A 25,675-nucleotide genomic window follows, 5' to 3' on the forward strand; every position below is an offset into this window, starting at 1 on the left:
AGATGAGTGTCCCAAGCAGCGTGGCACCTGTCAGAGCCTCTGCCAGCTGGGGCGCCCCTTGGCCAGCTGGGGTCCCCTCGTCCAGCACCGAAGCTCGGGCAGCTCCCTGGGCTGCAGTCTTGCACTGGAGCTAGAGGTCCCAAGTGGGGAGTCCCCGGTGGCCCCTGTGTGTCCCCAGGCCCCTCAGCAGCCAAAGCTGGCCCGTCCCCTCCAGCCCTGCTCCCTGGGCCCCACTCAGGGTCTGGAGACTCCCGACTCCCCTCGACTTTCACACTGGGGCTTGCCCATGATGGAGGGGTGGGTGACCACAGAGGCCCAACGTCGGTGTCCTCCTCTGGACCCAGGATTGCAAGCCATTGCTGTCCATGAGGCATCAGGGACCACCTCCATCTCTGCCACGGTGACCGGCTACCAGCTGTCCCACCTCAGTGCAGCCACAGTGAAGCCACTGGTATGTCCAGAGCCACCCGTGGGGGTGGAGAGCTGCCCGCTGGGCACCGGGAACGGCTCCTCCCAGCTCTGGGGTCTGGGGCCTCATGGGAAGGTGGCTGCCCTGGGCCCAGTGTGTGTCCTGGACATCACGGGGGCCTGAGGCAAGGCCAGGACTGGGATCCCGCCCCTGTCCCAGGGGTGGCCTATGGGTCTGATGGCCCTGCCCTGTCCCTGCAGCCTGGCCCACCTGCGCCCGTGTCCGCCTCGGTGGAGCTGGTCCTGGTGGAGGACGTGCGTGTGGATCCGGACGTGGTGACCCTCTACAACCACCCTGATGTCCAGGTGGGTCCCCCGCCAGCCCCGCCCCGCCCGGGAGACCCTGGGCCCTGGCCCTGCCTGACCGCTGCCCCTGGCCTCTCGTCCCCAGGCGGAGTTGCACGTCAAGGAGGGCTCCAGCTACTTCTTCCTCAACACGAGCGCTGCCAACGTGGTCAGGGTGGCCTACCAGGAGGCCAGGGGCATCGCCACGGTGAGCAGGGCCTCGGCCGGCACGGGGTGGCTTCCTCAGTGGGCCGTCCCCTGGGCTCCATGGCCGATCGTTTCCAAAGCTGGGACTGAGCAGCGCCAGTGCGTCTGGGTCACTCTGGGACCTTTGTCACTGCAGGGCCACCTGGGGATCTCTAGTCCGTGTCCACAGCTGCGTGTCCTGTCTGTCAGCAGTGGTGTCCCTCAGTGTCCTGCTGAGAGTGACCCATCCTCACACGGGCAGCACCTGAGCAGCCATCGTGCCTCTCGGACCCAGGACACACCTGCTGCTCCCTGTCCCCACGTCTCTGGGGTCCCTGCCACGGGCCACATCCCCAGCCCTTCGTGGTCCTTATTTTGAGACAGGGTCCTCCTGAGTTTCCCAGCTGGCCTTGAACTTTCCATCCTCCGTCCCAGGCCTCCCAAGTCCTGAGGTAACAGGCAGGCGTCACCTGGGCCCGAACCTTCTCTAGAAGGAGCCCGTTTCCTGCTGAGTGAGTCAGGCACAGGGCGGCCCAAGGGGACACAGCAGGGGTGTCCAGCCAGGCAGCACCGCTGAGGGACAGCTGGCCGGCTGCCTCTGGGCCACTTGGAGCCCAGGCACTGCTCTCCCTGTTCTAAGGGACGGTTCCCACAAGGCGGCCACCATCAGGACCAGGCCATGGACCTCAAGGAGGCCAGGGTGGTCGCCTGGCGTGGGTGCTGGTGCAACTCCCGGGGCCCTGGCCCAGCGGTGGCACCTGCCTGGGGGCCACCTGCAGTCCCCCCGCCGGTCCCTGCCCTGGGCCTGGCCTGGGGAAGCAGGCGGCCCTCCTAGGCCAGCAGACGTCCAGACCCAGCCTGCTTCCAGGGCCTGAGCCGTCTGCCCGCGAGGTGGCCTCACCCACTGCCGCAGAGAGTCCATGGTGTCACCAGTGATCACGTGTCACCATGAGCGGTGTGCAGTGAGCCCCGCAGTCCGTTCACCTCCTGACTGTCTCAATGTGGGGGTCCCCAAGTCACGGCCTGTGGGCTGGGACAGGTACAAAGTGAGGGGCACAAGCCACTGTCAGGGACACACTTGGAAGTGTCAGCTAAGGGGACCTGGGTGTGACCTTGGTGCTAGGTGATGGGACGGAGGCAAGTCGAGGAGCAGGGAGGGCCTGGGGGCTGCACCGTGCCCCTGGCTGGTTCCTATCACTTGGTGACGTCTAGACCACAGTGCGACTCGGGTACCGTGGGCGTCGCCCCCTGAAGGTAGGACTTGGTGGATTTTGGTGTCCACACCCAGGCCCGGCCACCACGATGGTCAGTGTCGAGAGTGTTGTCATTATCTCCAAAAGAAACCGGGGCCCTGTGGCCACCACCTTCCTGTCCTCACCCGCTCTCTCACGCGGCCCACTTCAGTGACCATTCTCACTTCTGTCGTCCTTATACCCAGGAATGCAGTCCCCGAGTCTGCAGGGACTGTGGAAACTATCCAGGAACTTCCTGGCAGATTTCCCGAGTGGCTCAGCAACCCCGTTCCTGCGGTGGAGCCTAGGGAGGGCCCCGGCTCCTCATGTCCCCTACCTGCGTGAGGGCCCTGGCTGCCCCACATCCTTGTCAACACTTGTACTTATCAGACTTAAGTTCTAGCCATCTTTGGACAGCGGTTTTGCACTGCGGTGACCGTTGGCATCTGCCTGATGGCTGATGGTGTGGTGACTGTTCCTGTGCTTGTCACCCGTGTGTTTCTGTGGCTTTGTTAGACAAATGTCTGCTCAGATCCTGGGCCCATATTTTATCTTTTTAAAAAATATTTTTATTAGTTGTTGATGGATCTTTACTTATTCAGGGGCCGTGCTGGGAATCGAGCCAGTGCCTCCCACATACTGGGCCAGGCCCTGCGGCTCAGCCCCAGCCCCAGCCCCAGGTTTACTGTCACGCTTTCTTGATGACACCAGCCCTCTGTCTCCTGTTCCTTAGGTCATCTTTTGATTTTTTGGTAGCATCGTCTTGCGCTCACGGCTTTCATTTTGAGGGGTGCGGTGTCTCTGTTTCCTTGTGTCCTTGCTCCTGTGTTTGATGTGAGATCTGAGAATCTGTTAAAAATCGAGGTCGTGAAGATCCATGTTTTCTTCTAGACTTAAAATTCCAGCTCTTGCACTTCAGTCTTTGAAACAATATGCTGGGTTTGTGGGGTGAGGTAGGACTCCATTTTCTTTCTTTCTCTCTTTTTTTTTGGTACCAGGGATGGAACCCAGGGCCGCAGGCATGCTAGGCAAGCACTCTGCCACTGGGCCACATCGTCATTTAAAAAAAATAATTAAGTATTTTTAAAAATTTTAAAAAAGAAAGGAAAAACCCCTCCCAGTCAGCCTGAAGATGTAGGCAGCTGGTGCCTGTCTCCGTTACGTTGGGAGGCTGAGGGGAGAGGCCACTGCAGAGCCCTAGCCGCCTCTCCCTGGAACATGCACTGGTCACTGGGCCATCCCTGTGTCTTCCCTTCTGTGGGATCTTGAGGGGAACAGTGTCCCCTTGCAGGCACACCCCAGGGTGGGCCCACCCAGCCCTCTGGCAGAATAACCTGTGAGGCAGGCCCCCTGAGAACAGCTTTGTCCCCAGAAGTTCTCTGGAACAACCTCCTGCTCCTCCTCCTCCTGCTCCTCCTCCTCCTCCTCCTCCTCCTCCTTCTCTTCCTCCTGCTCCTTCTTCTCCCCCTCCTCCTCCCCCTCCTCCTCCTCCTCCTGCTCCTCCTCCTCCTCCTCCTGCTCCTCCTCCCCCTCCCCCTCCTCCTCCTCTTCATCGTCCTCTTCCTCCTCTTCCTCCTGCTCCTCCTCCTCCTCCTGCTCCTCCTCCTCCTCCCCCTCTGCCTCCTCCTCCTCTTCGTACTCTCCTCCCCCTCCGCCTCCTCCTCCTCTTCGTCCTCTCCTCCTCCTCCTCCTCCTCCTGCAGGGACTCTCGAGGCTCTAGAGGGAAACTGGGCCCTGCCCTGTGGGCCTCTGTGGCCCTGGGAGGGATGTCCCCTTCAGTGCTGACCGTCTGCAGGTCCTCCCAGCCTCCTCCAGAGGACACTTCACACATTTCCTTGGTCTTCAGCTGCTAGTTCGGGGACCTGCTGGGTCTCACCCCTGCTGGGACACTTCCTCTTCCTCCTGGACACTGAGAATTCAGGGACAGCCCTTGGCCCCTGGAAGGGAGGCGTAGGGCCTGTTGTCCTGTGCTCGGGGCAGCCAGGCTGTGCAGGCCACGGCCAGCTCAGCCACTCGGCCCCGTGTCCAGCGGGCACACAGAGGGGCACTTCCCTGACGTGAGCTCGGGTCCCTCTCCAACTGACATATCCTGGTGGGTCAAGATGAGCCCTCCAGCTGAGGTTGCGTGGTCACAGGAGCAGGGCCAAGCGTCCCCTGTCACCTGAGCGACTGCCACTTCTCACTGCTATGTCCCTTCTGCAGGGCTGGCGTTCCTGTCAGGCCAAGGGCTCTGCTGGGTGTGGGATGACGTTGACAGGGCAGCAGAGGACACAGTGGTGCCTCTTGGTGTCTCCTAGGCCCTGGGAAGCAGTGCAGGGCCTGGTGCCACTGCTGCTGGGGACACAGGCTGGGGAGCAGGCAGGGAGCAGTGGCAGCAGCTGGGCCTGAGCTCAGGTGGCCCTACTTTTCTGTGACACTGGTCTGTGGACAGAGGGGCACATGCCCAGCACCCAGGCCAGGACTCCCCTCAGAGCCTGAGATTGTCACGCGAGCCGAGGCCATCCTCTGGGCTGAGGGTGACTCCTGGGGCACAGGAAGAGACACAGTCCCCTCTGTCCCACATGCTTGGCCCACCATGGAGCCTGCACAGGTTTTCAGGGAACAGGAGCCCGCGGCCGCGGAGAGGCAGAGATATCCCCGTGTCCTTGGTCTCTGCGAAGGCCACCTGTCGGGGGACTTTAAAGCAGGGTGGGGGCCTGGGGAGGAGGCGGGGGCTGGGATGGCAACTGGTTCTTTAGGGCAGCACTGCATTCGTCACCTGCAAACAGGTGACACAACTTTGCCCTGGGCTCCGTCTGCCAATGTCCTCGGGTGACACTCCAGCTCTTGGAATCCAGGGCTCACTCCAGGCCTGGCTTGTCCCCAGCTCTGTCCTTCCAGCTTGGCCGAGGAGCCCGGGACCCAGGCCATGAGAGGCAGGGGCTGTGGTCCTGGTAGGGTCAGGTGCAGGTCCCCACAGCCACCAGTTTGTCCCCAACGTGGCCTGTGAGGCCCCAGCGTCATCACAGAGGTGAAGGGAGCCAGGGCACCCCAGACACGGGGCAGGCCAGCCTCCAGAAGGTGGCCACACGTCCACCCTCTGACAGCTGAGCGGAAGGGACAGTGACCTTCCCACTGTCCTTTTCTGCCTCTGTTTAAAATGTGCAAAAATTGAAGTTTCTCGTTCTTCTCTGCGGTTCCCAATGGGCTCTCCTTGGGGGGCAGATGTACCCACTGGCCTTTCCCACTGGCTGCCCATCCTTCCCCCCGACACCTCCGTCCTGGCTGCCACAGGCATCCCCCGACTCTTCTGGCACCAGGAGCCCCGACGGGGAGTACTTCCCGCATGAATGGGGGTGCACGGGTATTTTTCCGGAAGTTCCATGTCTTCACTAGGCAGGTTCAGACTTTGGACAGCCAGGCTGGCTCCAGGACCAGGTGTCTGTGCATCTGGAGAATCCCTCGGTGCCTCTGTCTGATGAGGGAGGTGCCCAGGGTCCAGGCTGTGCCAGGCACCAGGCCCAGCATAGGGTGGAGAGGCCAGGAGGGGAAGGAGGTGCTGAGTGGTGCTCTCCATTAAGGCTGTGTTAGAGATGGTGACAGGAGCCCCTGGGAGAAGTCAGCAAAGTAATGGAGGGGCCTCCCCTGTATGGGGTGGAGGCTGGGTTGGAGTCAGAAGGCACAGCTCAAGGGAGAAGAGCTTAGGGCCTCGCTTTGGCTGAGGCCAGCCTCCCACTCACCATCCTCCTTCCTCAGCCTCCCAAGCTGCTGGGATTACAGGCATGCACCACCATCCTGGCTGTATCCCAGACCTTCAAGGTGGACTATAAGGTCACACGGCAGGTAGGCGGGCAGGAGCCTGCTGACCGTGAGGACAGGAGAGAAGGTTGATGTGGCTGGGGCTTGATGGTTATGAGGGATGGTGCAGTGAGACTGTGGCCCTGCGAGTGTCGTATTGCTTAGGCGTGTATTTCAACTGAGTGGTTTTCAGCCAGGGCAGGCAGGGCCAAGGGGGGTTGCGGCCTTGGCCACCGCAGTCTCCAGTAGGACACGTTGAGGATTCGGGCTCAACCTCAGAGCACTGGAAAGCCGTGGACGTGTTTTAACCAGGGTGCGATATGATCTTGGCTGCTTGTCTCCTTTTGAGTCCAAAGCCTGATTTTTCCCCCTCCAGATTCTTAGTACTGAAAGTCCTCTTAGCAGATACTGACCTGTCGCTGTGCACATCGCCCTTCCCCTGAGTAGGGGATCCCAAAGAGCAGGAAGCAAAGTGAGCTAGAGACGGGCCGCAACCCCCCTTGGCCCTGCCCACCCCAACCGAAAACCCCCAGGTGAAATACTCACCTAAGCACTATGACATGTTGCAGCTGGTCCATGTTCAGCTGAGAAACGTCCAGTGTGGGGATGCCCATCATCTGGCAGCACAAGAGAGAGACTGGGGTGCCATTTGTTAGGGGGGAGATTCTGTAGAAAGTGGGGTCCCTGGAAGGGGTTGGGAGAGAAGAGTTAAAATGGGGACATTGGCAAGTAAAAGTCCAGAAAACACCAGCTCAGGTTTGCTCCTTCACTTGGTGCGTTTGCTGTGGTCACTACCTCAAGCAAAGCCAGGGCGTAGAGATGGATGAGCCTCTAGGAGCATCTGCCTGAGTGACCTCTGGGGTCGGTCCCCAGGTTCTGTGACACTGTGAGCTCTAATGGGGGTTTCTTAGAACTCACTTTTGAAAGCACTTGTCTCCTATTCTGCCGGCTCCTGGTTGGCAGCCTCGCCCCATGGAGTCGCAGAAACAGACGGCCAGAACAGGACCTGGCCTCCTGGGGTTAAATCCTGACTCTGCCTTCAGGTTGCTGTGTGTCCCAAGGCCGCCCGCTGCCCCTCTCTGAGCAGCTTCCATTTTCTTCTCTTTGTAAAATGGACAAAGTTGAGATAGACGCTCTTTCTGAGATCCCCAGCACGGACATTTTACATCCCCAGCTCCTCTGCTGGCTGGCCATGGGGCCCACGGAAGTAGACAGAACACCCCTTGGGTTGTGGATGTCCTTGCCCACTGCCTCCAAGCACTGGTCTCAGGCAGCGGCACCCCAGAGATGGGGGCCTGACCCCACCCACCCCACATCTTGCAGGTGCACCCTTTACTGCCAGGCTCGGCCACCGTCCTGATCCATGACCTGTGCCTGCCCTTCCTGGCCCCAGCTGAGGCCACCGTCTACATCTCAGACATCCACGAGCTGTATGTCCGCGTGGTTGACAAGGTCAGTGGACATGTCCCCTCAAAGCTGGCCTTCCCACTGCCCTTGGGCTGCTCTGAGCTCCCTGGCTGGGTGGGGAGGGGCAGCATCTCCACTGCTGTCTGGTTTCCTCATCCAGCCGACATCCGCGGGGCTCAGCCATAGACCCTGGCGAGGTCAGCTAAGCCAGCCTGGCCTGGGACCCGTGTCCTCCAGCGCCCGCAGGTCACACAGCAGCCGGGCCCCCCATCCCGGGTGCAGCTGTGCTCCTCTGGAGTTTCACCACCCTGGGGAGAGCTCAGGGCCTCCAATTGCTCTTGCAAAATGGTAAATAATAGATCTGGGTTTTCTTTGGCCTCATCAGGAAACTTTTTCTTTTTATTATTATTATTATATTTTTTTGGTACCAGGACTGATCCCAGGGGCACTCGACCCCTGAGCCCCGTCCCCAGCCCTTTTGGTATTTTATTGAGTGACAGGGCCTCACTGAGTTGCTTAGGGCCTCGCTGTTGCTGAGGCTCACAATCCTCCTGCCTCAGCCTCCCGTGCCACTGGGATTACAGGCACCCAGCTCATCAGGAAATTTTTATGACTCCCAATATCAGAGGTAACCCACGCCAGGCTTCCAGGGGGTGCTGTCAGCCTCTTGTTTGACCCAGTGGGTGTAACGGTTGGTAATTAAAAGGCAAATATTCAGGCAGCTTAGGCTACTTACCTACAAAGTATCATTAATTAGCTAAAGTGCTAACATTCCCGACCGGGTCTTAAATATTCCTCCCATAATGTGATTTCTCTGCTCATTTCCTTACTAGATTCCTTTTTTTTTGCTAAGCATTTCCAGCCCCCACTTGCTATTATGCACTGCCAGATGTGAACTGTTCAGTTGGTGAGCACTTATTGAGCTCCTGTTGAATGCATGATGGAGTTATAAGCTATATATATTTTTTTTCTTTCTTTTTTTTTTTTGAATGAGTGTACCAGGGATTGGACTCAGGGAAACTCAGCCCCTTAGCCGCATCCCCAGCCCTATTTTGCATTTTATTTAGAGACAGGGCCTCACTGATTTGCTTAGGGCCTCACTGTTGCTGAGGCTGGCTTTGAACTCACGATCCTCCTGCCTCAGCCTCCCGAGCTGCTGGGATGACAGGCGTGGGCCACCTCGCCTGGCCTAAGCTATACCTTATTTTCGGGGTTCTGTGGTTCATCCATTAAGAGTAGGGAGTGGAATTTTTGTCTCTTAGTGTCCCCAAGCCCTGTTGTATACAATAAGTACTTAATTGGTGTTCGTTTGTTGATTGACCTAGTCCAGAGAGAGGTCATCCTGGGCGACTCATCGCCAGCTCCTAGGGCATTGGTTTTGAGGTCACTGTCCCCACCTGAGGGAACTGGTCCTTCAAGCCTCTGTCCCCCCGACACAGGTGGAGATTGGAAAGATGGTCAAGGCCCACGTCCGAGTGCTGGACTTTTACAAGAAGTCTTTCCTGGCCAAGTACTTTGCCTTCATGGACCTCAAGCTGCGGGCGGCCTCCCAGATCATCACCCTGGTGTGAGTCCTCCCGGGGGTCAGGCGGGCTTCTCAGGGACAGTGCTGGACCGACTGCGCCCTCCTTGGCAGGTCTGACCCGGAGGTGGAACCCAGCGCCCCGTCTGTTTCAGGGCCCTGGATGAAGCCCTGGACAGCTACACGGCTGCGTTCCTGGTGCATGGCACGGCCATCGGCCAGACCAGCCTGACCGCAAGCGTGACCGATACCGCCGGACAGAGGATCAGCTCGACCCCGCAGCAGATTGAAGTAAACAGGCCCTTCTCACGCCCTCTGGGGTCTGCCCCTGCTGGGGGAGGGTGTCTTCTTGGTGACAAGCTGGACGGTCCAGCAACAGCCCAGGAAGTCACCACGGAGAGGCCCTGTTAAAATGTGTGCCCGTCCTGGCTTCTGAGGAGAGGGTCTCCACCCGGCCCCGGGGCCGGGAGGCAGGTCTCAGTGCTGGAGGGAGGTGGCTGGGGGTTTTGCTTTTTGGTACCAGGGCTTAAACCCAGGGGCCCTCGACCACTGAGTCCTGTCCCCAGCCCTGTTTTGCATTTTATTTAGAGCCAGGGTCTCACTGAGTTGCTCAGGGCCTCACTTTTGCTGAGGCTGGCCTCCAACTGGCGATCCTCCTGCCTCAGCCTCCCAAACCGCTGGGATGACAGGCGTGGGCCCCTGAGCCCAGCCTGAGTGTTTCTAATCTCCCTCTGTGACACAGGGGGCTGTGTGGCCCTAAGGAGAGGCATGCCTAGTCACATGGCAAGGGGACGAACAAGAACTATTCCCAGAGAGTGGCCCATAGGGAAGTGGCAGATGCACTGTGTAGACCTGACCTGAGCCTCCGCCCAGGCGCCTGGGGGCTGAGCTCCTGCCATGGGGCTGTGCGGGCAGAGGGGTCACTGAGCCACCCAGGGCCGGCCGCTCTGGGGAAGGCAGCCCTGAAGCCCCTGTCTCCGTGTGACGCTGGGCTCTGTCGGATCCTTAGAGTCTTACTGCCAAGGCCACCGGGGCCAGGGCACCCTGTTGTTTGGACCCTCCAAGGGATTTGGCCCCGCAGGGGCCAGTGGGCTTTGTTGACCTGCGTCCAAAGCTGGCAGGGGCCATGCCTGCCTCCAGGGGACAGTGCAGAACTCCAGGGGACAGAATAGGCTTCCAGGGGATGGTGCTGGCCTCCAGGGCACGGTCACCTTCCTCCCCCTGGCGCAGCCCTGGGAGGCTGACCCTCCTACCATGGGCAGCATCCTGGCGGCTCCCATGGCCGCGGGGACTTGTGGGGCTGCCCAGGGAGTGGGGACCTGCCGTGTGGGGGGGGCGCTGTGTCCCTTCTGCCTGCCCCTCGGCCCCTCTTTGAGCCTCAGAAATCCCGAGGATGCTGGAGTAGATGGCCGCTGGGCTCCTCACGTCCTCAGGGATCTGGAGGGACCTTGGGAGCCAGAGGTGGCAGACGGTGACGTGTGTGAGCCCCCAAGGGCTGTGTCCCCATCACAGGACCCGCCTTGGGCTCTGTGGTTCTGTCCTGGGCCAGAGGACGCGTGCCCTTCCAAGGCCCCCACGGTCACCCATGGCTACCGGTCCACTGTCCATCATCGCCGCCCGACCTCTGCCCACCAGCTCCTGAGGCGTGGGCACTGTGCCCCATGTGACCCACGTGACCGAGGCTCACCCGTCCTCTCCCGTCCCCTCAGGTCTTCCCCCCATTCAGGCTGATTCCCAGGAGGGTGACGCTGATCATCGGGGCCACGATGCAGGTAGGAGCCGAGGCCTGTCCTTCCCACTCATGTCCCCAGCGGGTCCCAGCGAGGAGGCCACCGCCCTGCCTCAGGACAAGCCCGCCTGTGGCCTCTGCTGGCCCGAGGGTGGACGTTCCTGACGCGTGTGCAGGTGCCCACGAAGCCACGCGTCTGCCCCGCAGGTCACCTCTGAGGGCGGTCCCCAGCCGCAGTCCCACATCCTCTTCTCCGTCAGCAATGCCAGCGTGGCCACCGTGGGCAGCACAGGGCTGGTCCGTGGCCTGGCCGTGGGCAGCGGCACCGTGTCGGGCGTCGTGCCAGTGGCGGACGCGGACACCGGCAAGGTCATCGTGGGCTCCCAGGTATCCCTGAGCCCGTGGTGGCCGGCACCGGCCACGCCTGGGGTGGGGAGCCCTGCGGGTTGGTGCCCTGGGTCCAGGCAGCCCCGTGTGGCCAGCGGTGCCAGGCACTCCTGGGGACCTGCCCCTGAACCTGCTGTCCCTGTGTGTCCCCTCCCGGGACAAACTGCCCATGTGGGCCCCGTCCCCGGGTGCCTCCTGCAGGCCGAGGCTCCCAGGTCTCCTGTGGCGGGCCAGGCCACCACCCCACCCCGTGCTCCCAGTGGGTGGACGCTGTGCGGTCCTCTCCTCGGTCCTCAGCTCTGTGCCTCTGGCTCCCATTTGCAGAGAGCCCCTGGAGTGACCAGCCAGTGGCCCTGTCCTCGTGTGGCAGGTCTGGGACGTGGCCAGGCTCTTGGTCTTGCTGGCTCGTTCCCAGTGGGGTTTGATTATGTGCCAGGGACAGAGGAGGGGACACTGTGTGGGTGACAGTGTGCGTGCGCTCAGGGTCGTGCCCCAAGTGTGGCAGATTGAGAATCAGTCAGGGGTGGCACCTCCAGGAGGGACCGTGAGCCACCTGCCACAGTCAGGTGTCCCCAAGCCTCTGCTGGGGGGACAGGCCTGATTGCTCCTCCTGGTCACCAGACAGCTGTCCCTGCTGGGCGGGCCTCCTGCCCCGCCTGCATGGGGGGCTCCAGGCCAGGGGTCAGCATCCGAGGTCCGCTGCCTTTCCCGGGGGTCCGGCACCTCCATCTCCTGGAGTGGAGGCCGGGTCATCTCCACGGCTGTGAGAGGCTCAGGGGTACCCCAGAGGCCTTGGGTGCCCCTGGCATCCTTCGACCGTGGTGACCCAGGCCCTCAGGTGCAGGTTGGGGTCCCGCTGCCGGCCACACTGAGCGCTGGGGGCTGAGGACAGCCCCGTGGGCACGCAGGGCCACCAGGGAGGAGGGCCTCTTCAGATCTCAGCCAGCGTCCCTCGCCCAGAAGCGGGTCCCCTCCGAGCAGCCCGAGCCCTCTGAGCTCAGGGCGTGTGATCCTGCTTCCCAGGCGGACTTTGATCCAACCATGAGTCCACGGATGGACTCCTCTGCCCGCAGCTTCAGTGCGGGCTTCCAAGCATCCGGGTGACTACAGAGGCTTTGTGAGCACCAGGGGACGCCCTGACCCTCTTCCGTGCCAGCAGACGCAGGGCAGCCCTGAGCGCCCGGAAACTTCCACGGGGTCCAGAGGCCCCGGGTGCCTTGCTGGCTTCTCTCTCTGGGGGGGACCCGGCTCCTCCTCTCTGGGGCCAGGCAGAGGACGACAGCCCTGTCCCCTCCCCTCTGCCCTTCTTCCCTGTGGCCTGGCCTTGCTGGCCCCCTTGCTCCCTGGACCCACGTCCATGTCGAGCTGTATCTGGTCAAAGCGTCCAGGACCAGCTGTCCAACCCCAGCTCAGAATCAGCACCCCAACCTGCTGGGTGGTCCTGCTGGGTGGCCCAGGCCTCTTAGTGGAAATGGACCAGAGAAGGAGGACCCGGGGCCGGTGGGAGAGTGAGTGCTTTTCAGGACCAGCTGAGTGCCAAGGATTGACAGCAGTCAGGAGGCACAGGGTCCCCTTGAGCCTGTCAGCAGGCCTGGAGGGGTTAGTAGCCTGAGCACAGCCCAGGTCAGCTGCGCAGGTCAGGCCACTGAAGTGGGCATTTGGTCAGATCAACAGAAGCATGGAGATGAGAATGTGGGAGTATATGCAGTCTGTTCTCACCGCACCCTGTGGCTCCTGTGTGCCTGCCTGTGTCCTGAGTCAGGGAGAAGGACGAGCTGGATTTGGGGTTGAGTGGACCTAGAGACCTGTCCTGCGAGGGCCACCCGCTGAGAGAACAGGCCCCAGCAAGCCTGCCATGCTAACATGGGTCAGCTGGGCCGCTAGGCCTCGAGGCTCAGGGGCCAGATGGGGACTTTGAAGGGCCCGCAGCCTGAGCCCAGTCTCTTCCCAGGACCTGGTGGAGCTAGAGGTGGTGCAGCTGCGGGCGGTGAGGATCCGTGCACCCATCACGCGCATGAGGACGGGCACCCAGGTGAGGACCAGTCGGGATGGGGCTCCGTGTTCTGGTTCTGACGAAGCCATTGTGAGGGCACTTCCCTGGGCCAGAGCCACGTGTCCATGGTGCCCAGCTTAGGCTCGGTTCTGGGCCTGGGGTGGGGTGGGCGTGCAACACAAGCATAGCGTCTCCCCTTGGGGTCCACCTGGCCTCCTCCCTGAGGGCGAGGCTGCCCATCCCCCACCTTGGGTAGCACCTGGATAGCAGGAGCCCCTACCCCGTGCACCTGTGAGGTTGGCCGGTGAGCGATGGACGTGGATACCCCGAGTCCTGTGCACAGCCAGGGCTGCTGTCCTTGGCACCCAGGAGGCCTGCTTCCCAGAGCCCCTGCCAATACCAAGACCTAAGAGTGCCCTCGTCCTTCGTGTGAAGCGCCCCGTGGGTGCAGAGGCCTGTGTGTCCTCCCATGCACCTGGGGTTGACCCCAATGTCCCCAGCATCCCCAGGGCGAGTCAGACAGTTCTCAGGCCTGTGCAGCTGGTTGCGGGTGTGGCTAGCACTGCGTGTCCCCAGTCTGCCACCTGGAGTCGGGCTGGGGGCCAGCTGGTGGCCGGCTCACCTACGCCTGCCCACAGGCTGAAGGAGCCGGGCTGCCGGTGTCCACGCCCCACAAGGCCTGGGAGGGTCAGCAGGAGGGTGCGGACCTCGGCAGCATGGGCTGAGTGGCCAGGGGTGTCCGCAGGCCTCCTGCAGCCCCAGGGGTCTTTCCAGAAATGGACCTGGCCATGCACAGCCCCTGGCAGGGAGGGACAGGCCGGTGCCCGGTGGTTGGACTATCTGGTGTTTGGTCATGGCTCCCAGAACCTATGTCCGGCCTGGGGTGGACATGGGCAGATAGGCAGAGCTCCAGGAGGAGGGTCCCCAGCCTGGGTGCGTGGGTGCTCACAGGCCCGGCTCTCTCACCCCCAGATGCCCGTCTATGTCACTGGGGTCACCAACAACCAGAGCCCTTTCTCCTTTGCAAACGCCGTGCCAGGCCTGACCTTCCACTGGTCGGTCACCAAGCGCGACATCTTGGAGCTCTGCGGACGGCACCACGAGGTAGGGCCCAGCCTGCCTCCCGGAGGGCGGGCGGCCTCATCGCCCCGGGGGCCTGTCCCAGGGCAGGGGACACAGGGCCCGCTGCAGGACACACTGTGGCTTATCACAGACGTCCTGCAGTGGGCCCTGTGGGGGACCCCACAAAACCCAGCAGCCCCCACATAACACTCCCACGCACACACAGGGCTCCAGGCCCCGCTCAGTGACCCCGCGTCCCAGGCACCATGCAGAGTGGCCGGTGGCCTTGTGTGGGTGACTGCCGTCTGTGTGGCCCTGGGTCAGCAGATCTGACCCCGGCCGAGGGCAGTGGCCTTGGGGAAGAGGGTGCCCCCAGGCCCGTCCCTGAGCCCGCTCTCTGCCTTCAGGCGTCCGTCCAGCTGCCCTCGCAGTACAACTTCGCCATGAGCCTGCTGGGCCGGGCCAAGGGCCGCACGGGGCTGAGGGTGGTGGTCAAGGCCCTGGACCCCTCGGCGGGACAGCTGCACGGCCTTGCCAAGGAGCTCTCGGACGAGATCCAGGTCCAGGTACTGACGGGACACAGCCGTGAGGGCAGCAGACAGCGCAGGGGCCTGGCCCAGAGCTCCTGGGCCCCTGGTGTGGGGGACCCTCGCTGCACTGAGGGGCTGCGCCTGCCTGGGGAGGACGGGCAGAGGGGGTGTGTGTCACCCTGGGGGGAGCCCAAGGGTGGTGTCGCCAGACTGCATGGAGGGACTCTGCCGGTGGCAGGGTTGGCTGCAGATCTGAGCAGCAAAGGCCTGGTGACCGGGAACAGCCTGTGGGTTCCAGGAACAGCAGCTGGGCCTAGTTCAGGAGAGGGCGGGGCCTGCTCAGGGGAGGGTGGAGCCTGCTCAGGGGAGGGTGGAGTCTGCTCAGGGGAGGGCGGAGCCTGCTCAGGGGAGGGTGGAGTCTGCTCAGGGGAGGGCGGAGCCTGCTCAGGGGAGGGCGGAGCCTGCCCATGGGAAGGTGAGGCCTGCTCAGGGGAGGGCAGGGCCTGCTCAGGGGGAGGGTGGAGCCTGGCTCAGGGGAGGGTGGAGTCTGCTCAGGGGAGGGTGGGGCCTGGTTCAGGGGAGGGTGGAGCCTACTCAGGGGAAGGCGGAGCCTGCTTAGGTGGTCAGGGGCCCTGCTTGTGGTCAGGGGTCAGGCCTTGGGTGGGGCCTCATGACACAGGACCTGCTGCCTGGAGGGCAGGGAGCCAGCTGCCCTATGTGGTCTGGAGAGGGAATGTAGGCGGTGGGCTCCCTAGGAGTCCTGCTGCCCCTGTGTCCTCCGGGAGCCCTCGAGCATGGCAGAGGGGACGGAGCCGGATGGGCCACAGCAGAGAGAGAGGCTTGTTCTGAGATGGTGACAGGGACAGGATGTCTCAGTGGCGGGGGTCCCCCGAGCAGGACGCCGGGCCTGATCTCCCTGCTGTGGGGTCTCCTGTGATGGGGGCCGAGGCCGAGGCCGAGGGTGAAGCCGGGTGGCCCAGCTCCCACGGGGTGCAGACAGCTGCTGCTCCTGGGCTGGGCCACCAGCCCCATCGTGTCCCCAGCCATGGGGCAGATAGTCTGCCGTTGGTCTCGTCCTGGCCCCCAGCCCCCACTTGTGGATAAGGGGATTCAGGCGTGCCGTGGGAGACCCAGCTCACCCTCTTTCCCAGGTTTTCGAGAAGCTGCGGCTGCTGAACCCCGAGATAGAAGCAGAACAAATATTAATGTCCCCCAACTCGTTTATCAAGCTCCAGACAAACAGGTACGTGTCCCGGCTCCTGTTCACAGCAGGGCTGGGAGCTGCCCCCCCAATGCCCATCTGGACACCACGGGGCCTTCTGGGCACTGGGCTGGGTCTGGGCGGCCACTGCCCATCTCTGGCCTCCTCCGGGGCCGCCCTCCTACCGCAGCCTAGAAACATCTCCCACTCACGGGGGAAGCTCGGGGTTGAAAAGGGGAACAAGTTCCAACTTGGACTGTTAAATATTTCAAATGACTCAGAAGCGGGGCCCATGAATTAACCAGAGCGGCCTCACCTGGGACCAGGTCAAGTGCGCCTCGCAGCCCTGCCCAGACCCGCAAGGACAAAGCTGCCCTGTAATGAGGTCCCTGGGCGGTGGCCATGCACATTAACGTCCGAAAAGTGCATCTTTAAAGGCTCTGAGCAGATGTGATTATTCCCACCTGACCCTCACAGGGACAGGGACACTTTTCCTAAGGAGCATTTGCGCTTAAGTGGCAGTTGCTAAGGGCCCGGGGGCCGAGTTCCATGTTTTATGAACGCACACCCAGGGAGTGTTCAGCCGGAAGTAACTCAGTGCCCAGCACTGTGCTAGGCCCCAGGAATGCAGGCAGAGGTGGATGGCACGAGGTGACATCAGGTGACAGCAGGCGTCCTGCAGGAGCCCACCAAGAAAGGGGCCACACGGCCAAGCCAGGGCTCAAGTAAGAGCTGCTGGCCCCCAGATTTAGGGGAGCCGCGGCCCAGATCACCTGGAGGGCTGGCCGCAGAGGAGAGGGCACAGGACACCACAGGACGTCCCCTGGCTCAGTGCCTGCTGACGCTGTCCTTGACCCCTCTCAGGGTCCAGTGAGCAGCCCCAGAAATAGGACGGGGCACTCGGCCTCCCCTTTCAGAGCTGACGAAACCGAGGCCAGAGAGAAGGCGGAGGAAGCTCTAGACCACCTCGGACCTGTCCCCACCTGGATCCTGTCCCCACCAGGGTCCTGTCCCCGCCCCAGTCCTGCCCCCGCCCCGCACTCTCCACCGCACCAGGCGGCCTGACCTCAGTGACCGTTAGCTGCAGAAGCCATCTTTACCCATAAATGACCGTGTCGCTGATGCAACCGTCCTCAGGGTCTGTCGCCCGCTGCCCGCTGACCCCACGGCCACTCTGAGGAGTGCGTGGCCACGTTGTCTTCAGAGCCACAGGCTTTCTGGCTTAGGTCTCCTGGGGGTGGCTGACGAGGCTGCAGACGGCAACAGCACACGCTGCACTGCAGGCAGATGGTCGATCTCGAGGCATCGACCAGGGCCGTCCCCCACCCCCGCAGCCATCTGCAGAAACAGATGTCTTCTTCCCCAAGGGACGGTGCTGCGGCTCTTTGCTACCGTGTCCTGGAGGGGCCTGAGAAGGTTCCCGTCGTGCATGCCGATGAGAGGGGCTTCCTGGTGTCCGGCTCTGTGATCGGGACGTCCACTGTCAAAGTGACCGCTCAGGAGCCTTTCGGGGCCAACCAGACCATCATCATTGCCGTGAAGGTGGGTGGCACTTGGCCCTGTTTGGGATAACAAAATCTAAAGCTCAGAGGCACGTTTTTCCTCTTTCTGGTGTAAAACTGGTTCACCCAGCCGGGGGCCTGCGGTGCACATCTGTGATCCCGGGAGCTCAGGAGGCTGAGGCAGGAGGATCGCCAGTTGGAGGCCAGCCTCAGCAACTTAGCAAGGCCCTGAGCGACTCAGGGAGACCCTGTCTCTAAATAAAATACAAAAAGGGCTGGGGATGGAGCTCAGGGGTTAAGCACCTCTGGGTTCAGTTTCCCAGTACCCAAAAAAAAAAAAAAGTATGTGTTCACTCTCCAGCTGTAAACCGTGGGTAGGGATTTACGTAAGAGTCACCCAGGGACAAATCCTGGGCAGGTGTGTGGCCGTTGGAGCCAAAGACCCCAAGAGGTCACCGATTCCACCCACCTTGTTTCATAGATGGGAAACAAGTCCAATGAGGGCCTGGATCAGCCCGGGGGCCCAGGGCTGGTGCCCCGTCCCCCCGGCCCAAGGGTACACTGCCTGACGTGCCTGATCCCTAACGTGGCCACCCCTGGGAGTGGAGCCCCTGCGGGGGCCACCCAGGGAAGAGCGAGGTCAATCCTTGACCAAACACGGTGCACTTGCCGGGGACCCCCCACGATACTTTCAAGCTCATGAAAGTGGCTAAGTGCTCATCCTGTTTCAGCACGCACGTGCTGAGCGCTAACTATACCAGCCACTGCCTCCCGGGACTTTGCGGTGACTTTGGACTGGGGAGGGGTGGCTTTGTGACCAGGAGGTTTCTGCCTGGGATCCAGAGAGATTTGTTGAGTTGCGATTTATGGGACTCGGGTTCCTCCGTCACCTGGGGCTCCTCTCTGACCCAAGGGGCATTGTTCCCGCCTCACGTGCCCCAAGAGCCAGGTGACAGCCGGTGGTGCTTAAGCAACGAGCACAGCACTCTGGTCTCTCCAGGTCCTGATGTGGGTGTCCTGGGTGGCACCCGGGGGACTTGGCCTGCACGGTTGGAGGCGGGAACTGGGTCATAGGCCTGGCGCTCTGGAGGCCCGTCCCCGGCTCAAGGGTGTCATCGTATTGCCCCTGTCCTCCAGGTGTCCCCCATCTCCTACCTGAGGATGTCCATGAGCCTGGTCCTGCACACCCAGGACAAGGAGGCCCTGGCGGCCCTGCCTCTGGGGATGACCGTGACCTTCACCGTCCACTTCCACGACCACTTTGGAGACGTCTTCCACGCGCACACTTCGGTCCTCAGCTTTGCCACCAACAGGTAGGGTGTGGGTGACACTGTTGTCACAGCCCCACCCGGGGTGCCCCTGGTTCCACCCGGTGTGGCGACAGGTGGGGACTTGGGCTCAGCCACCAACAGGACCCAGTGCTGTCCAATTCAAATCTGTTTTTATTTTGGGGTCACTCGTGGTTTCCCAGGGAGGGGCCACCTTGCCTGGCGGAGGGAGCAGACCGTCTCCAGGGTCTGGGGGAGCAGAGGGAGCATCCTGCCGGTGGTGACCACTGCAGCCTGGGCTTCCCACGGCCGGTGGCCGAGCTGGCAGAGTGGGGCCTTAGGAGACACGGGCACCAGCTGCTCTCTAAGCGCCAGCCGTTTAGCGCGCCCGTCACGCCACGTGGCAGGCACAGTGTCACCGGTGCACAGAGGGGACGTGGCGAGGCTGTCCCACAGCAGAGGCCTTCTCTGGGGGTCACTTTCCTCCTGGCCGCGGCTTCCCTTCTGGGTGTGGGGTGGCGGTGCTGGCCCTGGGTGGCCAGGGGCTGTGGCCTCTGTCCTGCAAGGCGTGAGGAGGCCTGCGAAGCCCTGGGACTCCCTCCAGCTGAGCGCCTCCCTGTCCCCAGAGAGGACTTCGTGCAGGTCACCAAGGGCACCACCAACATCTGCGTACTGCGCACGGTCAGCGTGGGCCTGACGCTGCTGCGCGTGTGGGACCCCGAGCACCCTGGCCTCTCCGACTACGTGCCGCTGCCCGTCCTGCCGGCCATCGCTCCAGAGCTGCCCGGCACCGTGGTGGTCGGGGATGTCCTCTGCCTGGCCACTGCGCTCATGGGCCCCAAGGGTGAGAGAGCCAACCAGGGCGGTCTCGGGGTCACCGCGCCTGCCAGGGTGGGAGGGGGACCCTGGGGTGCCCTGAAGGGGTCAGGAAGGCCACCAGAGGGCCACATAGGCCATGTTGGCTTTGGAGATGTACCTGCCTGGTAGCAGGGCCACTCCCTAGTGGGCGCCTGGGGAGGGTGGCCCTGGGGACAGTTCCCCTGGTGACGGCACCCCTGGGGACGGTCTGCTGGGCAGCCACAGTCCATAGAGCAGGTGTGCCAGAAGGGGCCACCAGGACGTGGCCACGGAGGCGGGCAGGGAGGCTGAACCACAAGGCCCCTCGTGGGCAGGGGTCAGGAAGAGGTCATGGGCGGCCGGTCCTCTGTGGGGGGGGGGGGGACGGGTGACATGGGGCCTCTCCTCCCAGGTGCCCCAGGAACCTGGAGCTCTTCAGCCGACAGCATCCTCCAGGTCGACCCCAAGACGGGGGTGGCCGTGGCCCGGGACGCGGGGTCCGTGACGGTGCACTACGAGGTCTCCGGGCACCTGAGGACCTAAAAGGAGGTAGGGCAGTGGGCGCCGGGCCTGGCCCACCCTCCGCGGGCAGCGGCGCCCTGGCCTGTGGCTGGGAACGCCTGTCCTTTAAACCAGTACCGTGTGTCCAGGGGTCGGCCAGGACCTGGGTCCCCAAACCTGCAGGTGCTCAGTCAGGTCCCTCACGTGCTACGGCACAGTGTGACCTGTGGCCTGTGCAGCCCTGCGTCCACTCTGAGTCGTCCCCGGGTGGCTGGTGACAGCAGGGAAGCACTGTGTGCCCTGTGACCATGCTGTGCTGTTCAGGGGGGACAAGACCCCCGGGCCTCCTCCTCAGAGGCCGCTCCTCTCAGGGGAATCTTAGAAAGACACGCAGGCCACCGAGGCCGCCTGAGTCACCGAGGCCACCTGAGCTGCCTGAGGCCACCGAGGCCACCTGAGGCCACCAAGGGAAGCTCAATGATGTGACGTCACCAACAGAGTGAAGCCACAAGGTCACCTTCAGAGCCTTCTAGAGGCAGCAACCCTTTGGCTCCGTGTTTCTGTCCGGCTGAGGACAGGTCAGCGTGGACCCCGGTGGCACATTAGTGCCACGCCTGGGTGGCCAAGGACTGGGCGTGTCCTGCCTCCTGGAAGGGCCCAGCAGGCAGGTCCCGGGGCGCAGGGCCCTGGGTGGCTGCTGGAAGGAGGGCTGCACGTCCTGGGCCTGGCCGGTCTCTGGTCAGATCCTGGAGGCGTGAGGTCTGGGCAGCTGGTCCCGCGGCTGAGCGCAGGTGGCCTCAGGGAGCAGGGCTGGGGTGACCCTGTCCACGTGGCTGACCAGGCGCCCACGGCCCTTCCTGAGGGGAGCCGGGGCAGGGGGTGGGCACCACAGTGGGGGTCACAGGGGGTCCAGGTGGGGTCGCACCTCCACGTGGGGCTGCCAGGAAACCTGGGGCCTCCTGTGTCCCCGAGGGTGGGCGGGACACAGGGGCTGGGCGCAGGGCTGGGGACGAGGCCCAGCCACAGGCATCAAGTGGGACACGGACTGGGGCGGAGCCAGGGCCAGGAGTGCTGTCCGGGGCTGTGGTGGTCAGCCCTGTCCAGCTGGCCCCTGGGGACCTGGAAGGAGGCAGTGCCTGGGCTCTGGGGTCAGTGTGGCCTCTGCCTGTGGCCTTCAGTGGGGGTTGATGACTCCGAGTAAAGGACAGGAGACTAACGTGGGTCCTCTTGGCTGCGAGGTCAGGTCAGGAGCTCCTGACTGGTGTGTCATCTGGGTGTCACAGGTGCCATGAGGTCGAGAGGGGCGCAGGCCGGGTCATGAGGTCCAGCGGACTGAGTGTATGCTGTGCTGGCCGGGTGGACAGGCCTTGGTCCTGTTGTCACCTGGGGCCAGGTGTCCTCAGGCCGCAGGCTCAGGAGGGGTCACGGGGGGCCCAGCATGGATGGCCAGCGGGCGGCTCTTCACCAGCTGCCTCGCCCTCCACAGATCGTGGTCAGTGTCCCCCAGAGGAGCGTGGCCCGGCGTGTCCACACGGCCCAGGCCAGCTTCCAGGAGGCCACAGCCTCCAGAGTGACCGTCACCGTGGGAGACAGAAGCTCTAACCTGAGAGGTCCATGCCGTGGGGAGGTGGCTCCCAGTGTCCCTGAACCCAGAGGCCACCCAGAGCCTAGGACCCCACGGCTGGGCAGGTGCTCTGCCTCCAAGCTGCGCCTGGCCAGCTGTCCCCACCCAGGGGACACTCTGCTCCTGGCCGACACCTTCGCCTCCCTGGGGCCCGCCTGTCCCTGGCCTTGGGTGGCCGGGTGTGGTGGCCGCTGGCCAGGCCTCCTGACTCCGCCCGTCTGCAGGCGAGTGCTCCGCGGCCCAGAGGGCGGCCATCCTGGCTCTGGGGCCCGAGGCCCTCCTCAGCTGCCATCTTCGGTTCCAGCAAGACGTCTTCGACCTCCCAGTGACAGACGTGTTCTTGGCCGAGCCGGACTTCGACGTCCCACTGGGTGAGCCAGGGCTGAGGGGCTCTGCCCACCGCCTTGGGCTGCCCGGTGGTCATGGCCTGGCTCACCGCTGTCCAGCCTGGCCCAGGGCCCTCCTGGGAGTCCGTCCTGTGCGGTGCCACCAGGGCTGCCCAGTTTCATCACCTACACGGTCGGCGTCTCGGACCCCAGGGCGGGCAGCCAGGGCCCTCTGTCCACCGCCCTGACCTTCTCCAGCCCTGCCACTAACCAGGCCCTCACCATCCCGGTGACGGTGGCCCTGGTGCTGGATCGCTGTGGGGCTGGTCCTTGTGAGTGTCGGGACGGGACGTCACGGGAGGGACCTGGGGGGGCAGGGGCAGGGACGGCCAGCGTGGTCTTGGGGGTCAGTGGAAACCTGTGGTCAGATGCAGACTTGGAGGGTCCTAAGTGCAGGGTGTCCCTCGAGGTGACAGTCACCTTTTTTGGGTACCGAGGACTGAACTCCGGCCCCTGCAACCCCCCCCCCAGTGTTTTATCCAGAGTCGGGGTCACTAGGTGCCTGGGCCCGCTGAGGCCCTTGGTGGGCCTGGGTCCCCGCAGTGGCCATGGGACCCCACAGGCCCTGGCTTCTTGTCCACCTGTGACCCCCCACGGCCCCCACTCCGGCCACAGCATCCTCCTCCCGGGGGGCCCTGGCCAGCGTCCTCCCCTCCTGGGACCCGCCCTCCTGAGCCATTTCTGGCTCCCAAACCCCTCGACCCTCTTGTCCCCGGACACCATTGCCAGAGCCGCCTGTCATGGGCAGCGTGACGATGGCTCGGCTTCCCACGGGTCTCCCCAGCTGGCCGGGCCTCGAGGCTGGACTCCTGGCCTCCTTGCCTCCCTGCCTCCTCAGCCACGAGGTGCGTCCTGGGCCGGCCCTGGGCCAGGTCACCACGGGAAACCTCCCACCTAGAGGGGACGCAGGGTGGACTCTGAGCGGGTCCCCTGCCCTGGTGGCCCTGCTGGGCATCCTGGGGCCGGCAGACACTGGCAGGCCACCCTCCAGATGGGCGGGGCTGGCGGGGGCCTGGGGTGGCCCTGGCCTGGCCTTGCTGACGGTGTCCCCGCGCAGACGGGGCCGGTCTCTTCCAGCACCTCCTGGACTCCTACCAGGCCCTGTTCTTCTCGCTCTTCACCCTGCTGGCCGGGACGGCCGTCACCGTCATAGGTGAGCCGGGGGGTGCTGTGGGGTGTCGCGGGGGTGCCGCCTGCCCTACCCTTGCTGACCGTACTGACCACGCTGACCCGCCTGCCCTCGCAGCCTACCACACGGTCTATGGGCCCCGGGAGCTCACTGGCCCCGTGGTCCTCACGCCCCGAGCCAGCCCTGGGCACAGTCCCCACTGTGAGTAGTCCCCGCCATGGGCAGACTGGGGGGTCCCTGAGCCCCGGGGCCGGGGTGTGGGGGGACAGCCCCGGGCTCCTGCCCATGCTGGCCCAGGTGTCCACTCTGGGACTGCCTCGTGGGACCCAAGTCAGGCGGGGGGTCCGGGCAGTCCTGAGGGGTCCCCCAGAGGGAGAAAGGGCAAAGCCTATTCCTTTGAAAACCCCTCCGTCTCCGAGGGACCTGAGACCTGGTGGCCCTACAGGCCTGGTGACCCCACAGGCCTCCAGAGGCACATCCTTTTGGGAGCACCATCTAACGGGGTTGCAGTGCCCATCCTGTGCAGCTGTTCACGGCACCCCTTTCTGGGTCCAGGCTCCCCTTCGCCGCCCAGGGGCCCCCATCCAGGCTTGGCCCTGGGCAGCCGCGGGTGGAGGCTGGGGACTGGACTTTTTGAACGAGGGCAGAGTTTCATAGAGAGAAGCATTTTCCTTGGAAGTAAGATGCCACACATGTCCTGGCCCCTGGAATCACAGCCCCTGCCCTGCCACGCCTCTCACCTGTGACGCGGGACCTAGGAGAGCCACCGAGCTCTCGATGACACACTTCCCTTACAGCCATACCTGCGGTAGGCTCTCACCTCTTCCCACCTGGAAGAGTGCTTCTGTCTACAGAAGTACATCCTCTTCCAAAAACCCAGGGACCCCTGGAAGCCTGTCCACACCCCAGAGGGTTAGTGGGGAAATAACCCAGGGGCTCCCTTTACAGGGGGTGAGCCCCCTGAGTAGGGAGACACAGGGGCACCCTGCACAGCTGCACAGGTTGGGCACTGCACAATCTCAATGACCGCCCTCTCCACATCATACCCCTGAGGATCTCCCTTTGCTGCCTCCTGGAGGCCTCAGGCCTCATCAGGAAAGTGTCCTAGGCATGCAGCAGGCACTTCATAAATGCTTCTTTTGGCTTAAGAGGGTTGAAGACACGTCTACTCCCCCAGAGGGTCCCTTGCTCACTCTCTCTCTCCCTCCTCCCTAGATCCAGCGGCCTCCTCTCCGGCCTCCTTCCATGCCTTGCCTCCTGGTCGCAGAGGCAGCCCCCGCTTGGGGCTCTGGAGCCCAGCCTACGCCTCCCACTAGCTCCTGAGCGCCCCGTGGGTAGGAGCCCGCGGTCAGTGTGCTGTGTCCCTCCTCCTTCGAGCCCCGCGGCCCACTCCGTGCGGCCACCAGGAGCCCGTACACCCTCGTGTTTGTATTCCTTGCCGCTAAAAAGCGCTGCGTCCTCAGAACCTTGGGCCGTGGCAAGGCGAGTCACCCGTGTGTCACCCTCGTGGTCTCAGGGAAGGGCTCTCTGGTGACGCTGGGGCTTGTGGGGCGCCTGGCCTGTGTGTCTCCTCCCCGTGAAGACTCTCCCTGTGGCTGCTGCTACGACAGGCCGGGGACAGCAGTGTCCTGGGCCAGCCCCGCCTACCTCAGGAACTGTCCCCAGCCACGACCAGGAGCCGAGCCAGTTGGACGCCTGAGCCCAGAGCCAAGCACCCAGGGCGGCTCCGTCCCCTCCGGGGGCCACTGTGACAGTGGCTCTGCGTCTTTGTAGAAACTCCTGGTTCCGCGTGACCTCTGCCCCCCAGGACAGCCTGAGCCTGTCCCTGGAGTGTCCTTGAGCCCCCATGGGGCCTTCTGCTGTCCCTTTAGCACAGAGACCCAGCGTCCCTGCCGCTCCTGTGCCACGCTCAATACCTCGGCCCACCCGAGCCAGACACAGCTGCGGTGTCCCCCAGCTGCAGTGTCCCCCAGCTGCAGTGTCCCCCCGCCACGGTGTCCCCTCCTGCCTGAGATCCCCTCCCCTGCCCCGCACTGCCGCCGGGCAGCCTCCTGGAGGCCCCGAGCCCACCCTGGCCTCGAGGAGGCTGGGCGGCCACCCAGGACCTGCCCTCCAGGAGGGGACTCCACCAGAGGACAGCTCAGACCCCGCTGTGCCCAGTGCCCCCTCCAGGTCTGGGGCCAGGGAGGGCAGGCCCTGGATCCAGGCTGTGCACCGTGCGCCTGGAGCCAGCCACACCTGCACGCCACGTGTCTGCTGAGTGCTCAGCCTCTGAGGCCCACCGTGGGGCTGGGAACAGCACTGACTGCTCTGCAGCTGGGGACGGAGACCTTTGTGCCTTGCCTGTTACTTGAGCTCACACTGACGACCTGGATGTCGCGGAGGCCGGCTCCTGGTGTGGTCAATAAAGTTCTGTGGTTGTTCTCACGAGGGCTGTGGTCACTGCGGGGCTGCCCGCGTCCTGTCGCCGGAGCCCAGGCGAGCCCAGGCCACTGTGGCCAGGGTACCCTTCCTTAGGGAACCCAGCTGGGGACAGGAGCCAGCGGCTCTGCGCGGGGGGACGGGCCTGCCCTTCTGCCACCACGTCATCCAATGTCAACTGAGCATGTCCCCTTGCCATGGCCCCTGCCTGCTTGGCCCCTGCTGATC

At 63.5% G+C, this 25,675-nt stretch overlaps 1 protein-coding gene across 1 annotated transcript in view; it reads left to right on the top strand.

The window, feature by feature from the left end:
* Positions 1-25,454, top strand: part of LOC114080642 (nuclear pore membrane glycoprotein 210-like) — a 37,377-nt gene extending 11,923 nt beyond the window's left edge. Inside the window, 22 exon segments of the mRNA XM_071619318.1 lie at positions 345-451; positions 670-774; positions 860-961; positions 7,272-7,400; positions 8,795-8,922; positions 9,033-9,168; positions 10,587-10,649; positions 10,814-10,993; positions 12,945-13,025; positions 13,959-14,090; positions 14,456-14,614; positions 15,730-15,821; positions 17,147-17,321; positions 18,419-18,594; positions 19,176-19,393; positions 19,799-19,935; positions 21,374-21,497; positions 21,736-21,974; positions 21,977-22,169; positions 22,955-23,050; positions 23,144-23,227; positions 24,242-25,454. Coding sequence (XP_071475419.1) covers positions 345-451; positions 670-774; positions 860-961; positions 7,272-7,400; positions 8,795-8,922; positions 9,033-9,168; positions 10,587-10,649; positions 10,814-10,993; positions 12,945-13,025; positions 13,959-14,090; positions 14,456-14,614; positions 15,730-15,821; positions 17,147-17,321; positions 18,419-18,594; positions 19,176-19,393; positions 19,799-19,935; positions 21,374-21,497; positions 21,736-21,974; positions 21,977-22,169; positions 22,955-23,050; positions 23,144-23,227; positions 24,242-24,342 — 2,957 coding nt within the window. The 3' untranslated portion in view covers positions 24,343-25,454.
* Positions 25,455-25,675: the final 221 nt, after the last annotated feature.

Source organism: Marmota flaviventris, chromosome 11 (assembly GCF_047511675.1).
Source record: "Marmota flaviventris isolate mMarFla1 chromosome 11, mMarFla1.hap1, whole genome shotgun sequence".
Lineage (NCBI taxonomy): Eukaryota > Metazoa > Chordata > Mammalia > Rodentia > Sciuridae > Marmota > Marmota flaviventris.